The following is a 14,911-nucleotide window of genomic DNA, read 5'->3' as shown; positions in this document are numbered from 1 at the left end:
TTTTCTAATAAAGAAAGCCTTTTAATCAGATATGCTTGGGACTTGAGTAGCTAAGTTCCTTCATATGGAGTCCCAGAGGGATTTGTATACCAATTTTTGCACTTATAGTTAATGGTGATATTAAGAGATTTAAGTATATCATCCATGCTCTGTATAAACAATTGTAGTCAAATACTTTCCTGTAAGTACAATAGTACAGTACACAGACATACACATGTAATATATATATGTATATATGTATTTATGTTCACATATATGTATATTTTTTCTATCTTATCTGGTTAAATTTTTGTCCTTTAATTTTTATCAATATTAAGTCATTTAAATATTAAAGAAAAATAAGGGGCAGCTAGGTGGCACAGTGGATAGAACATCAGCCCTGGAGTCAGGAGGACCTGAGTTCAAATCCGGACTCAGACACTTAACACTTACTGTGTGACCCTGGGCAAGTCACTTAAACCCAATTGCCTCACCCAAAAAAGAAAAAAAAAAGTGAAGAAAAATAAACAATCACACACAAAATTTCATTAAACATTTATTAGGTGCCAATTAGATGATACCATAAGTTACTCTTATAAAAGAATCACCAAAGAAGGGCAGTTGGTGGAAGCAAGATATGTGAAGACTAAATTTCTTAGAAAATATGGATATGTATGACTTCTTACATGAGAAGAGCCTATCATTCTTATTAATGTATCAAAGAAGTACCAGATTCTTGATTAACCTACTCTTTTTTTTTTAAGTTTTGGTATCTGAATTTGCAAGTCTCCTCTAAGCTCCTTCCTATCTTTTAGTTCCCTGCTTCCTGACTTTGAAGAGATACTCAGATCTTCTCTGTCCTTCTTGGGTCCTCTATATTCCAATATTATTGACAAGCTAAAATTTTTGGAATAGAAATTAATATCCTTGCAGTCTCTCCTTGTCTTTCCCTGTTCTATCTTCTCAAATATTTCCTTTGAAATGGAGAAGAAAAAAATTTTTACCTCTTGTTGACTCAGAATTCTGAGAATGTTTCTTAACAATCTTGACCACACTTTCATAGAGTTGTTCAAAAAAGTGTTTGACTCAACAGAACAAAATCTAGACTGACAGGCTTTCCTCAATCATGTCATGAATATTTTCCTATAGAAGCATTATGAAACACATTAAAATTAATTCAACAGGCTACCTTTTATCATGATTGAGTGGAAAGGGCAGTATGGAGCCTGAGAATCTGGGCTTGAATTGTACCTTTTATCTGTATGAAGCTAGGCATATTATTTAACCTCTTTAGGCATCAGATTCACTATCTTTAAGAAGAATATGTTGGGGGCAGCTAGGTGGTGCAGTGGATGGAGCACGGGCCCTGGATTCGGAGGGACCTGAGTTCAAGTCCGGCCTCAGACCCTTGACACTTACTAGTTGTGTGACCCTGGGCAAGTCACTTAACCCCAATTGCCTCACAAAAAAAAAAAAAAAAAGAATATGTTGGATCAGATTATCCTTAAGGTTCTTTTCACTTCTAGATCTGATGACTAGGCAATGATGCCTTCAGATAGTTTTCTTTCTTAATATCAAAATGTATCACCTTCCTATGAAGTGCTATGAGAAATAAGATAACATTTTAATAAATTTAATTTCGTAACGATGTTGAGCCATTTCACATGTCATTCTAATTAGATTTTTCAGGTGAAGAATGTGAAGACTCTGAATTAGTGTCCCATTTGATGCCTGGTACTGAGAATAGAAATGCTGTTTCACCATTTGCTTGCCTGTCTGAAATATCAGACAAAGATCTATTTAATATTGATGTGGTCGATGATGTATGTATCATTTTAACTTTTTATTTTCTTATTTGCTTCTGAGAAATGCTTTTGGCTATTTACAATGATAATGATGATCATAGTACTTTTAAGTTTATAATAACCTTGGGATCAGATTTGAAAAAGTGTTCATATGCCATTGTTTTTCCTGGAAAAATAAAACAGCTCCTTTTAATTCAATGGAAAATCAAATTCTCCTTCTGTGTCCTTGTAATACCCGGTAATATCCCAACCTAAGAAAAGACAGAAGACTCAATCAACCCATATATTTATTCAATGTCTACTAGTTTGTTTTCATTGTGTTATAGATAAAAACTATGAGAAACATTCTTTTTGTTGTTGTTGTTTGTTTTTTAGTGAGGCAATTGGGGTTAAGTGACTTGCCCAGGGTCACACAGCTAGTAAGTGTGTGTTAAGTGTCTGAGGCCTGATTTGAACTCAGGTACCCCTGAATCCAGGGCCGGTGCTTTATCCACTGTGCCACCTAGCTGCCCCGAGAAACATTCTTTACAAGTAAGGAGCTTGGATTTTATTTGAGGAAACAACCTATTAAGGCAAATCCATTCATGAAGAAGATAGAACTACATTCTTTTACAATAAAAAGTGTTAAAATGGGGGCAGCTAGGTGGTGCAGTGGATAAAGCACCGGCCCTGGATTCAGGAGGACCTGAGTTCAAATCCAGCCTGAGACACTTGACACTTACTAGCTGTGTGACCCTTTGCAAGTCACTTAACCCCCATTGCCTCACCAAAATAACAACAACAACAACAACAAAAGCGTTAAACTATGGAAAAGACCATTACAGAAGAGAACATTTTATTTTGTAAACATATAGTTATTTGGGCAGACTCGACTAATGAGCTGAAGCTACTTCCTTCCTTTGGACAAGAACATAAAATACATTTTTGATTGAGCAGGAAAAAAATATAAAATGATGATAGATAAGAGAGTGATTAGTATGGAGTTGTGTTAGGGGATGCCTTGCAGGAAACGAGTTTTGAGGGTCTTGAAAGTGGGTAGGTAAGGTAGATAAGAGCAAAGGTGGGAGAAGGGAGCCCTCATCTCTCTGAATTCCAGGTGCATATCTTTAATTACCTCCCTAGTATCTCCATCTGAATGTCTCATAGATGTCTCAAACTTGCGATGTCCAAAATTGAACTTATTCATCCCACTAAAACAACATCTTTCCTCCCTGGTGTGCCACATAAGTATCCTTGACTCTTCACTCTTTTTCACTTACTGTATCTATGAAGTTGCCAATCTTCAAACTAATCTTCCTCTCTCCATCCATCTCTTTGTTCAACTGTTCTTTGTATCATCAGTCATAGAAAATACAACAAATCTTCAACAAGAAACCATATAGTGAACTAATCTGAATTTGGCCTTCACTTGTTTCCTTACCCTTCCCAGATGCCTCTTTCCCTTCCATGGTTGCCTTGTTTGACATAAAGCTATATAGCTATATGCTGTCTCCCTGGGTAGAGCGAAGTTCTATGGGTAGGAGCTGTTTCACTTTTGCTTTTGCATACTCAGCACTTACCCCCATGCTTGGCACACAGTAGGCATTTAATACATGTTTAAATATTTAGAACATTGTAAGCGAGAGAAAAATATGGACATATCTGTGCTTTAGTAGTCATATTTCTTAATAGCTGTGTGGAGGATAGATTGGAGAAGAAAGATTTGGTTCAGGGAGAACAATTATGAGATATAAGCATCTAGTTAAGTGACAACAAGAGCTTGAAATAGAATGGAGGTCATATGAAAGAAGAAAAGGTATAGAACAAAGAGATGCGATGGAGGTAGAACCAATAAGATTTGACAACAGATTGGATGTGAGTCAGTAGGAAGGAAAGTGTTTGCGAAGTCAAGGATGGTTTCAAGGTTATGAATCTGAATTACTGGAAAGATGTTGGTACCTAAAAAAGAAGTAGTGAAGTTTGAAAGAACGGTGGTTAGGCTGAAGCTGAGGGGAGAAGGAAGAAAGAGGAAATAAGGAGTTTTGCTTTGGACATGTTTGGTTTGCGATACCTATAAGACATCCAATTTGAAATGTGCAGTAGCTTATTGGTGACTTCCTGGAGTTCAGAAAAGGTACCTGGTCTAGACACATAAATCCATGTAGACGGGCAGCTAGGTGGCACAGTGGATAAAGCACCGGCCCAGGATTCAGGAGTACCTGAGTTCAAATCCGGCCTCAGACACTTGACACTTACTAGCTGTGTGACCCTGGGCAAGTCACTTAACCCCCATTGCCCCGCAAAAAACAAAAAACAAAAACAAACAAAAACCAAAAAATCAACAACAAAAAAATAAATCCATGTAGAGAAGATAACTGGATCCATGGGAACTGTTGAGGTCACTGAGAGAGAGGAAGGGAGGAAGGGAGAGAGTGGGAAAGGGAGAGGGAGAGGGAGAGAAGACAAAAGGGTCCCAAGACAAAGCCTAGGGATACACTATCTATCTATCTATCTATCTATCTATCTATCTATCTATCTATCTATCTATCTATCTATCTATCTAAATGTTATGGATAGGAACCATTGAGGTCACCATAGGAGAAAAGTGGCACTTGGGTTGTGCCTTTGTGGGAGCTAAGATTTCTAAGAGATTGAAGTAATGTAAATAAGAGAACATCCCCAAAATGGGGGCTATCATGTAAAAAGGCACAAAGATTGTATTTCACATATAGGGAATGCCAAGTAGGCAAGTTTGGCTGAAGTATAGAGTGCATGAGGAGGCATAATATGTGATCATCCTGAAAACAGATGCTGAGGCCAGGTAGTGAAGGGATGTTAAAGAATATTAAATTTCATCCTAAAGCCAATGGGAGGCCACTGAAGGTTGTTGAGTAGACGAATGAATGACAGTGTCAAACCTGAACTTTAAAAATATCAGTTAGACTGCTTTGTAGAAGATGGATTAGAGAAGAAAAAGATGAGATTTAGTGACCAATTAGGAAGCAAAGCTCTTGCAAAATTCTTGGCCAGAAGCAATGAAATTCTTGACTTGCTTGATTGTGGTATAAGTAGAGGTAAGAGCATAGTTGTGAAAAACATTGAAAAGGTGAACTAAATCTATGGAGTATGACTCAATAGGGAAATTGATGGTGATGGGCATTGACAAGATTTAGTAAGCCCTGTCTTCCCTTTTGATAGAAATTTACATTTTGAGAAGGACTCTAATATTGTAAATTGGAAAGATCACCAGAATGAGAGTTAGAATGTTGATTCTAGTTTCAGTTCCACTATCAATTAACTATGTGACTACTGTCAAGTCATATGATCTCTCTAGTCTCAATTTACAAAATGAACTTAATGTTAATATTTTTCAGGCTTCCTTCAGCTATGCCTAGGATTCCCTGTAGATTCTTTTTACTAGATTGTTCATTTTTATTCTTTTTGATTGTCCTTCATTTTTTTTGGTGGGGCAATGAGGGTTAAGTGATTTGCCCAGGGTCACACAGCTAGTGTCAAGTGTCTGAGGTTGAACTTGAACTCAGGTCCTCCTGAATCCAGGGCCAGTGCTTTATCCACTGTGCCACCTGGCTGCCCCAGATTTAAAATATATATATATATATATATATATATATATTTTTTTTAAATCTGGGGCAGTTGAACAAATAGGCAGATGGATGAAGAGAGAAAGAAAATGATTATTAAGTATGAGTAAGACCATTGCAAATTTATAAAACTATTTACAAGGTTAATTTATGAACTCTCTTACTTCTATGACTTTGCATGTTATCTCTTTTAAATTCTGTGTTCCACGGTTACACTTCACTTAGTTGTTCAAATATTGATCCTTGTACTATTGCATTAATTTTTTTTAATTCAGAAATTCTGGTTAAAGCAGTAATGTATACAAAATGAGTTTTAAGATTCTTCAATAATGATTCATTGTTCATTAATTTAACATGTAGTTTATGACAAGGATTCCATCAAATATCTTGTATGTTTGTTTAAATTTTATAAGGGCAGACTGTGTATAAATGTTTAGGCTAGGCAGAGCTGAATCAAATTGCAACAAGATAACATACAATGGACAACTGTAGGAAATCTAAAATATCCATATTTTCTCAGATTATGTTACGCACTATTGATGTGCGTGCTGAAAATGCTCCTTTTCTTTGGTTGAAGAAATGTGACAGAGATGGAAAGAGATGTCATCTGAATGCTTATGCATTTGATTTCTACAAGCATGGCTCTATGATGGCGTTGTCACGAGATAATTGGTATAACTCTTTTTTTCTTTTTGAAAAAAATACACGAGTAATTGTTACATGGTGAAATATTATAGTATAAAGAACATTTTTAAAGCATCATATGGTTTATTTATACATAAAATAAGCAAGTTTGGACTAGATGGTTCATAAAGGCCCTTCCAGCTATAAATCTATAATTTTATGATATATAACATAAGTGTGATACTATTTAGATGGTATTGGGTTACCATGTAACTCAAATGCAATGATGAGCTGAGAGATTGCCTAGAACAAAGAATAAAGTCCTAGATTTGAAAAAAGCAAGTGTTGGTTTCATATCCCACCTCAGACATTAGCTCTGTGACTCTGGGCAGGTTACTTGTCCTCTTATGCTTCAGTTTCCTAATCAATAAAATGAAAGGGTTGGACTTCATGTCTTCTAAGTGTGCGTGTGTGTATGTATGTATGTGTGTATATATATACATACACACACAAACACACATATACACACACACACACACACACACATATATATATATATACATATATATATATATACACACACATGCATATACACACAGCCCATCCACCCACACACAGCTCCAAGCTAATTGGCTGGTAGCTTTGATCAACAGTACCCACGAGCGAATGTCACTTCCTGATGCCAAGGAACTGACCTTCCAAGCCACATGGCTTCTCTTCAGATACCTTCTCCTCATGGTGGAACTTTCCTACAGTATCTTTCCAGCAGGGGTTGTCACTCCAATTCTCACACAGGAGTCAGGATTCTTCCCAAATCTCCCCTATTGTCAATTATCTAAGACTTTGGAACTGATCCATTAAAAAAGTAGCATGGTGAGGATCATTCAGGTTCCTTGGGGACATGGTTCATTCCTGGTCAACAAAACTGGAATAGCATCACACTTACCTTGCTTGTGGCATATTAGAAGTTTGTCATAAAATATATTTTGTGATCTTTATTATCTTTTGTCTCATGCCTTCTAGGATAAATAGGGGAGATGCCTATGTTCTTATCAAGGATTTTACACTTCTTATACAGTCCATCAGGTACAGTAAGAACTTATGTATTTAAAGGGCCTTTAAAAGAGCATTAATTTCATTACTGGTGGTTTTAAATTAAAGTAATTAAGAGAAATTTGAACTTTTACAGGATTTCATTAGGAGAATTGTGTGATGATGAGCAAGATGATGTTGTACTGGCTTTTGGACAACTTAGTGAAGAATACCATGACAAACTATATAAAAAAAGAACAAAAAAACCATAGAAGTTAAAGCAAACATGAATTGCATAGAAATTGTGCTGACTTATTGAATGCCATTAATTCGGAAAAGAATCACTAACACACCCCTCTATGTATGTATGTATGTACGTATGTATCTAATCTGCTCTTTATGACTTTCTACTGTCAAAGCCTGTAACTTGCTGTTTGGTACAAGGAGTACCCTGAAGATCCCATCAGCCAACTACATTTAAATCAAAGCTCTTACTAGTCAACCAAAATATTAAAAATATCAAATCTTAATATATTTCACTAAAACTACAATGATTCTTGTTCAATATCTGCTTTCCCCAAACTCCCCACTAATTCTCTCTCTTCTGTCTTCTATGCCCTCCTTTCTACATTTTCCATTTCTCCAAAATAAAATAAAATAAAACATCCAAAATATTGTATGACTGTACAACTATTAATAAAGATTTCCTCAGTCTGGAAGAAGTTAGATTTAAAAAAAAGTTAGTTGTGGAGTCAGTGATGAGCAAGATGATTAATCTTTGTGAAATAATATTCTGTTATAATTTTCTTATATTCTCTTCTATTTTCAATCTCTACTTACTGGTAGCTGAAAACTCTTAAGAGTTTATTTCTTTTGACATCTTTCTACAATTATAAATAGTCCTTGGCTGTATAATCCTTGACACTTCTTCCTTTTGATTTAGTTTTTTGGAGGCATATACATATGTAATTTTGTTTATTTTTGTTATATTTTAAATTCTGAACCTTCCCTCTCCACCCTTCATTAGAAAAGGCCATCATCTGATGTAGAAATGTATATGTATGTCTATCTATATCTATATAAAGTCCTACTACACATACTTCTGTATGTAAATTTTCTCGGGAGTTGAGTAGTATCTTCCTTCATAGTTTCTTTGTAATTAATTTGAGTATTTGTAATAATCAGAATCACTTAATTATTCACAATTATTCTTTGAACAACATTGCAGTTATTGTATAAAACATTCTCTTAGTTCTGCTCATTTCACTCTTCATTATTTCATCCAAGTCTTTCCATATTTTCTTCTTCTAAAATCAACATGATCAACATTTTTTATAGCACAGTATTATTCTATCATAATCATATACCACAACTTTTTTTCAGTAATTCCCCAATTGATGGTCATATCCTCCTTTTCTAGCTCCTTGTTACCACAAAGAGAGCTGTTATAGATATTTTAGAATATTTAGACTCTTTTCCTTTTTCCATTATCACTTTGGGAAACAGAACTAATAATTGTATTTCTGGGTCAAAGAGTGGTATTTCAAGGTCAAAGACTATACACAGTTTTTTTGTTTGTTTGTTTGGTTTTTTGGTGAGGCAATTAGGGTTAAGTGACTTGCCCAGGGTCACACAGCTAGTAAGTGTTAAGTGTCTGAGGCTGGATTTGAACTCAGGTCCTCCTGACTCCAGGACCAGTGCTCTATCCACTGGACCACCTAGATGCCCCGACTATACACAGTTTTACAACTCATTGGACATAATTCCATATTGCTCTCAAAAATGGTTGAAATTTCACAGTTCCACCAACAGTGTTTTAGTGTACCAATTTTTCCACATCTTCTCCAATATCTGCCCTCCTATCATTTTAGCCAACTTAACAGGTATCAGATGATATCTCAAAGTTGTTTTAATTTGCATTTCACAAATCAATAACAATTTAGAGCATTTTCCCCCCATATGACTATGTATAGTTTTAGTTTCTTAGCAAAAAATTGCCTGTTCATATCCATTTTCTATTTATCAATTCAAATTAGCTCATAGTCTTAGAAATTTGACAAAGTTCCCTATATATTTCAGATATATGACCTTTATCTGAGAAACTCTCTAATCCCCCCCCCACTCCCAATGTTCTGCTTTCCTTCTAATTTAGGATACATGGGTTTTATTTGTACAAACCCTCTTTTTAATTTGATGTAGTCAAAATGATCATTTTATATCTCACAATGCTCTATCTCTTGTTAACTCACAAATTCTTCTCATTTTCATAAATCTTATAGGTAATATGTTCCATGTTCTTTTAATTTATTTATATCTCCCTTGATATTTAGCTCCTGCATCCATTTTAAACTTATCTTGGTAAATGGTGTAAGATATTGGTCTATACCAAATTTCCACTAGTCTGCTTTCAAGTTTTCCCAACAATTTTGATGTAACAGTGAATTCTTATTTCACAAGCTTAATACTTTACATTTGTCAAACACAAAGGTTACTATAATAATTTACTACTGTGCATCATATATCTACACTGTTTCACTAATATCTTTCTATTTCTTGTCAGCACCATATATCTTAGATAATTACTAACTTAGAATACAGTTTAAGAACTGCAAGTGCTAACCCCCCACCCCCACCCATTACATTTTTTCCATCAATTCCTATAATATTCTAAACCTTTTGTTCTTCCATAGAGATATTATTATTTTTAGCTTAATAAAATAATTCATTGGTGATTTAATTGAGATGACATTTAATATATAAATTAATTTAGGAAGAATTGTCATTCATATTATATTGGCTCTGCCTACCCATGAACAATGACTATTTTTTCAATTATTTAAATCTGACTTTATTTGTATAAAAGAGTGTTTTATAATTATGTTCATTTAGTTCCTGGGCTTATTTTGGCAAGTATACTCCCAGTTATTTTATGCTATCAATGGTTTTTACTCTCTTCTTGCATGGTTGTGTTGATTATATGCACACACACATACATACATGCATATATACATATGTATGCTGATATATATATATATATATATGTGTGTGTATGCTGATTATTTACATGGTTTTATTTTATATCCTACTACTTTGCTAAAATTATTGTTTCAATTGGCTCTTTAGTTGCATTTCTCATATTTTCCAAATATATTCTCAGATCATCTGCAAAACAAGATAGTTTTTATTATCTCATTGCCCATTTTGATTAATTTAATTTCTGTTTCTTTTCTTATTGCTACCATTTCTAATACAATATTGAATAATATGGGTGATAATAGGAATAATCGTTTTACTCCTAAATGTATTGGGAAGGCTTCTAGCTTATCTACATTATATACAATGATTGCTGATGGTTTTACATAGATGATTTTTATCATTTTAACGAAAATCCATTTATGCCCATGCTTTCAAGTGTTGTTTTTTTTTAACATGAATGAGTATTGTATTTTGTCAAAAACTTTTTCTGCATCTATTGACATAATCATATGATTTTGTTACTTTTGTTATAGGTATAATCAGTTGTGTTAATAGTTTTCATTATGTTAAACCATTCCTGCATTCCTGGCATAAATCTCACTTAGCAATAGTGTATGATCCTTGTGATGTATTTTTGTAGTCTCCTAGGATTTTGGTATCCACATTTACAAGTGGATTTGGTCTACAATTTTATTTGTCTGATCTTGCCCTTTCTGGTTTAGGTATCAGAATCATATTTGTTTAATAAAAAGAATTTGGTAAAATTCCTTCTTTGCCTAGTATTACAAGTAATTTATTTAATATTGAAATTAGTTGATCTTTAAATATAGAAGTAGAATTCACTTGTAAACCCATCTAGTCCTGATGTTTTTTCTTTTTTTCCTTAGGAATCTCAATTTCTTTTTCTAAAATAGGTTTATTTAGATATTCTATTTCTTCTTTAAATCTAGGCAGTTTATATTTTTGTAGGTATTCTATTTCATATAAATTGTTATATTTACTGGCATATAATTGGGCATAATAACTCTTTATAAATGTTTTGATTTGATCTTTATTAGTGGTATATTCATCCTTCTCATTTTTGATACTAGTGATTTGGTTTTCTTCACTCTTTTAAAAGTTACATTAACTGTGGCAGCTAGGTAACACAGTGGATAGAGCACCGGCCCTGGAGTCAGGAGTACCTGAGTTCAAATCCGGCCTCAGACACTTAACACTTACTAGCTGTGTGACCCTGGACAAGTCACTTAACCACAATTGCCTCATTAAAAAAAACAAACAAACAAAAAGTTACATTAACCAATGATTTGTGTACTTATTTTTTTATAAATCAAACTACTAGTTTTATTTTTTAATTAAATTATTTTCTTACTTGAATTTATCAATCTCACCCTTATTTTTTGGCTTTTCAATTTGTTTAATTCAGAATTTTTAATTTGTTCTTTTTCTAGTTTTTAAAAATTGCTCTTTATATTATTGGTGTGAGCATTTTGAGATATAAATTTTCTTTTGATTACTGTTTTTGCTGCATCCCATAGGTTTGATATATTGTCTCATTATTATCATTCTCTTTAATAAAATTATTTATTTCTATGACTTGTTCTTTGACTCACTCATTCTCTAAGATTAGATTATTTAGTTCCAAGTTAATTTTTTTATCATAAAAGTATTTCATTATTTTCCAGTTACATGTAAAGATAGTTTTCAACAATCGATTTCATAAGATTTTTAGTTCCAAACTTTTCTCTCTTCTCCCCTTTTCTACCCCCTCCCCAAGACAGAAAACATTCTGACATAGGTTATATATGTACAATCATATTAAATATATTTCTGCATTAGTCATATTGTGAAAGAAGAATCAGAACAAAAGGGAAAAACCTCAGAACAATTGGAAACAATTCAATCTGCATCCAGAATCCACAGTTCTTTTTTCTGGAAGTGGAGAATATTTTCCATGATGAGTCCTTTGCAGTTGTCTTGAATCATTGTATTGCTGAGAAGTCTATCACAGTTGATCATTACACAATGTTGCTGTTACTGTGTACAATGTTCTTCTGGCTCTGCTCACATCATTCAGCATCAGTCCATTTATCAATTAATTTTTAATCTGTTTCCATGGTCCCTTATTATATTTTATTACATTATGATCTGAAAAAAGATGCATTTAATATTTCTGCTTTTATATAACTATAAAATTTTATGATCTAATATATGAACAATTTTTGTAAAGGTACCATTACCACTGAGAAAAAGGTATATTCCTTTCTGTTGCCATTCAGTTCTATCCAGATTTCTATCATATTTAACTTATTTAAGATTTTATTCATGTACTTGATTTCATTTTATTTTTAGGTTAGATTTATCTTATTCATAGAGGAGAAGGTTAAATTCCCCCAAAAATTATAGTTTTGCAATCTATTTCTACCTGTAATTCATTTACCTTTTCCTTTAAGATTTTTGATGGTATATCATTTCGTGCACATATGTTTAGTACTTATATCTATGGTACCTTTTATCATAATGTAGTGTCCCTATTTATCTCTGTATTTAACTCTATTTTATTGTTAATTTTGTCTGAAAACATGATTGCTACTCCTGTTTTTTTTTTTTTTTTTGGTATCAGCTGAAGCACAATAAATACTACCCCAGTTCTTTATTTTTGTATCTCATTTTAAAACGTGATTCTTGTAAACAACATGTTTTCAGATTATGATTTTTAACCCATTCTGTTATCTGTTTCCATTTTGTGGGTGAGTTAATCCCATTCACATTCAAATTTATAATTACTACTTGTTTATTCCTCTCTATCTTATTTTTCTCATTGTTTATTCATCTTTCCCTCTCTTTTTACCCTATCCCTCCTCAGATGTCTAATTTACTTCTGACTACTACCTCCCTAATCTGCACCCTTTCTTAGAATCCCTCCCTCATTCTCTCTCTTTGCCCTCCTATTCCTTAATCTATCCACCCTTTTAGTAGTTTCTCCCTTATCCTCTCCATTTGCCCTCATTTCTTAATCCACTCACCCTCCTGAGTTTCTCTCTAATTCTGTACCCTCACACTCCTATTTCTTTATAAATTTAGAAGACTTTTATACCCTTCTAGATTTACATGTTATTCTCTCTTTAAGCCAATTTTTAATGAGAATAAGGTTCTAGCACTAATTATCACTCTTCCCCCTCCTGCCATCCACTGGAACAGTCCTTTCATTCACAATTTATTTTTATGAGATAATTGCTCCATTATACCTCTCCCTAACCAATATTATAATTTTTATTTATCCCATCATATTCAACTCAACCCCAAGCCTTCTATCTATGACTATTCTTTAAATTATCCTAGTAATGATAACATTCTTAAGTTAAAAATGCTTTTTCCCACTTAAGAAGTAAAGTTTGGTCTTATTAAATCCCTTATAATTGGATTTTTAGGTTTACCTTCTTACATTTCTCCTTATTCTTGTAGATGAAATTTTCCATTTGGTTCTGCTATTTTCCTCATAAATACCTGAAAGTCCTTTAATTCATTAAATATCCATTTTTTTCCTATCCAGATTTACACTCAGCTTTGCTGGGTAAGTTATTTTTGGTTGCAAATCCAGCTCCTTTGCTCTTTGGAATATCATGTTCCATGTCAGTGGTTTCATATACAGGGTGGGCCAAAAGTCATAAATATTTAATAACTCCTTTATTTTTTTTTGTTTTTAATTTACAATACTATAGCATCATATCTAGTATAGATAGGAAATGAATTTACATTATGTGTGAACAATCAGATTTCACAAATGATGAAAAATAAAGAAAAAAATAATTTTCAAAAAGTTTTTAAAAAATCAAACCCCATTGTGACTTTTGACCCATCCTGTAGAAACAGCTAAATGTGTTATCCTGACCATTGTCTCACAGTATTTAAATTGTTTCTTCCTAGTTGCTTGTGATATTTTCTCCCTGATGGGGGAGTTTCGAAACTTAGCTGTAGTATTCCCATAAGTTTTCATCTTGGGACTTCTTTCAGGTAGTGATCACTGGATTTTTTTCAATTACTATTTTACCCTCTAAATGTACAACTTCTTGAAGTATAATGTCTAGATTTTTTTATTATAACTTTCAGGTAATCCAACAATTCAAAGTCATTAGCCATCCCTTGCCCAATTCTAATTTTCAAGGTGTCATTTTCTTCTGTAAGTTTTTTAATCTCTTTTTTCCCAATTGATTGACTTTTTTCATTATTTTCTTTTCTTTTTTTTTTTTTTTTTTTTTAGGCAATGGGGGTTAAGTGACTTGCCCACAGTCACACAGTTAGTAAGTATCAAGTGTCTGAGGCTGGATTTTAACTCAGGTACTCCTGAATCCAGGGCCAGTGCTTTAACCACTACTCCATCTAGCTGCCCCCTCATTGTTTTCTTAAAATTTTTCTTGCATTACTTTTATTTTTTTCCCAAAAACTTCTCTCTCTCTCTCTCTCTCTCTCTCTCTCTCTCTTTCTCTCTCTCACTCACTCACTCTCTTTGGTGAGGCAACTGGGGTTAAGTGACTTGCCCAGGGTCACACAGCTAGTAAGTGTCAAGTGTCTGAGCAGCAGATTTGAACTTAGGTCCTCCAGATTCCAGGGCCCATGCTCTGTGCCACCTAGCTGCCCCTCAATCTCTCTCTTTTTTTAATTATTGTTTTTATTTTGGTGAGGCAATTGGGGTTAAGTGACTTGCCCAAGGTCACACAGCTAGTAAGTGTTAAGTGTCTGAGCATCAGATTTGAACTCAGGTCCTCCTGATTCCAGGGCTGGTGCTTTATCCACTGCGCCACCTAGCTATCCCCTCAACCTCTTTTTAAAAGTACTTTTGAAAGCTTTTTCATGAACAGTGTTTGGGCTTGTGACCATTTTGCATTTTTTTATTTTGAAGTCGAAGTAGATGTT

At 33.7% G+C, this 14,911-nt stretch overlaps 1 protein-coding gene across 1 annotated transcript in view; it reads left to right on the top strand.

Moving 5' to 3' along the window:
* Positions 1 to 7,293, top strand: part of LOC122732164 (probable ATP-dependent RNA helicase DDX60) — an 81,233-nt gene extending 73,940 nt beyond the window's left edge. Inside the window, exons 33-36 of the mRNA XM_043972299.1 lie at positions 1,660 to 1,802; positions 5,886 to 6,037; positions 7,013 to 7,075; positions 7,179 to 7,293. Of these exons, the coding sequence (XP_043828234.1) occupies positions 1,660 to 1,802; positions 5,886 to 6,037; positions 7,013 to 7,075; positions 7,179 to 7,293 (473 nt within the window). The remainder of the gene's footprint in view (positions 1 to 1,659; positions 1,803 to 5,885; positions 6,038 to 7,012; positions 7,076 to 7,178) is intronic.
* Positions 7,294 to 14,911: the final 7,618 nt, after the last annotated feature.

The sequence above is a fragment of the Dromiciops gliroides genome, chromosome 6 (genome assembly GCF_019393635.1).
Source record: "Dromiciops gliroides isolate mDroGli1 chromosome 6, mDroGli1.pri, whole genome shotgun sequence".
Taxonomy (NCBI): Eukaryota; Metazoa; Chordata; class Mammalia; order Microbiotheria; family Microbiotheriidae; genus Dromiciops; species Dromiciops gliroides.
This window is presented reverse-complemented; position numbering and strand designations above follow the sequence as displayed.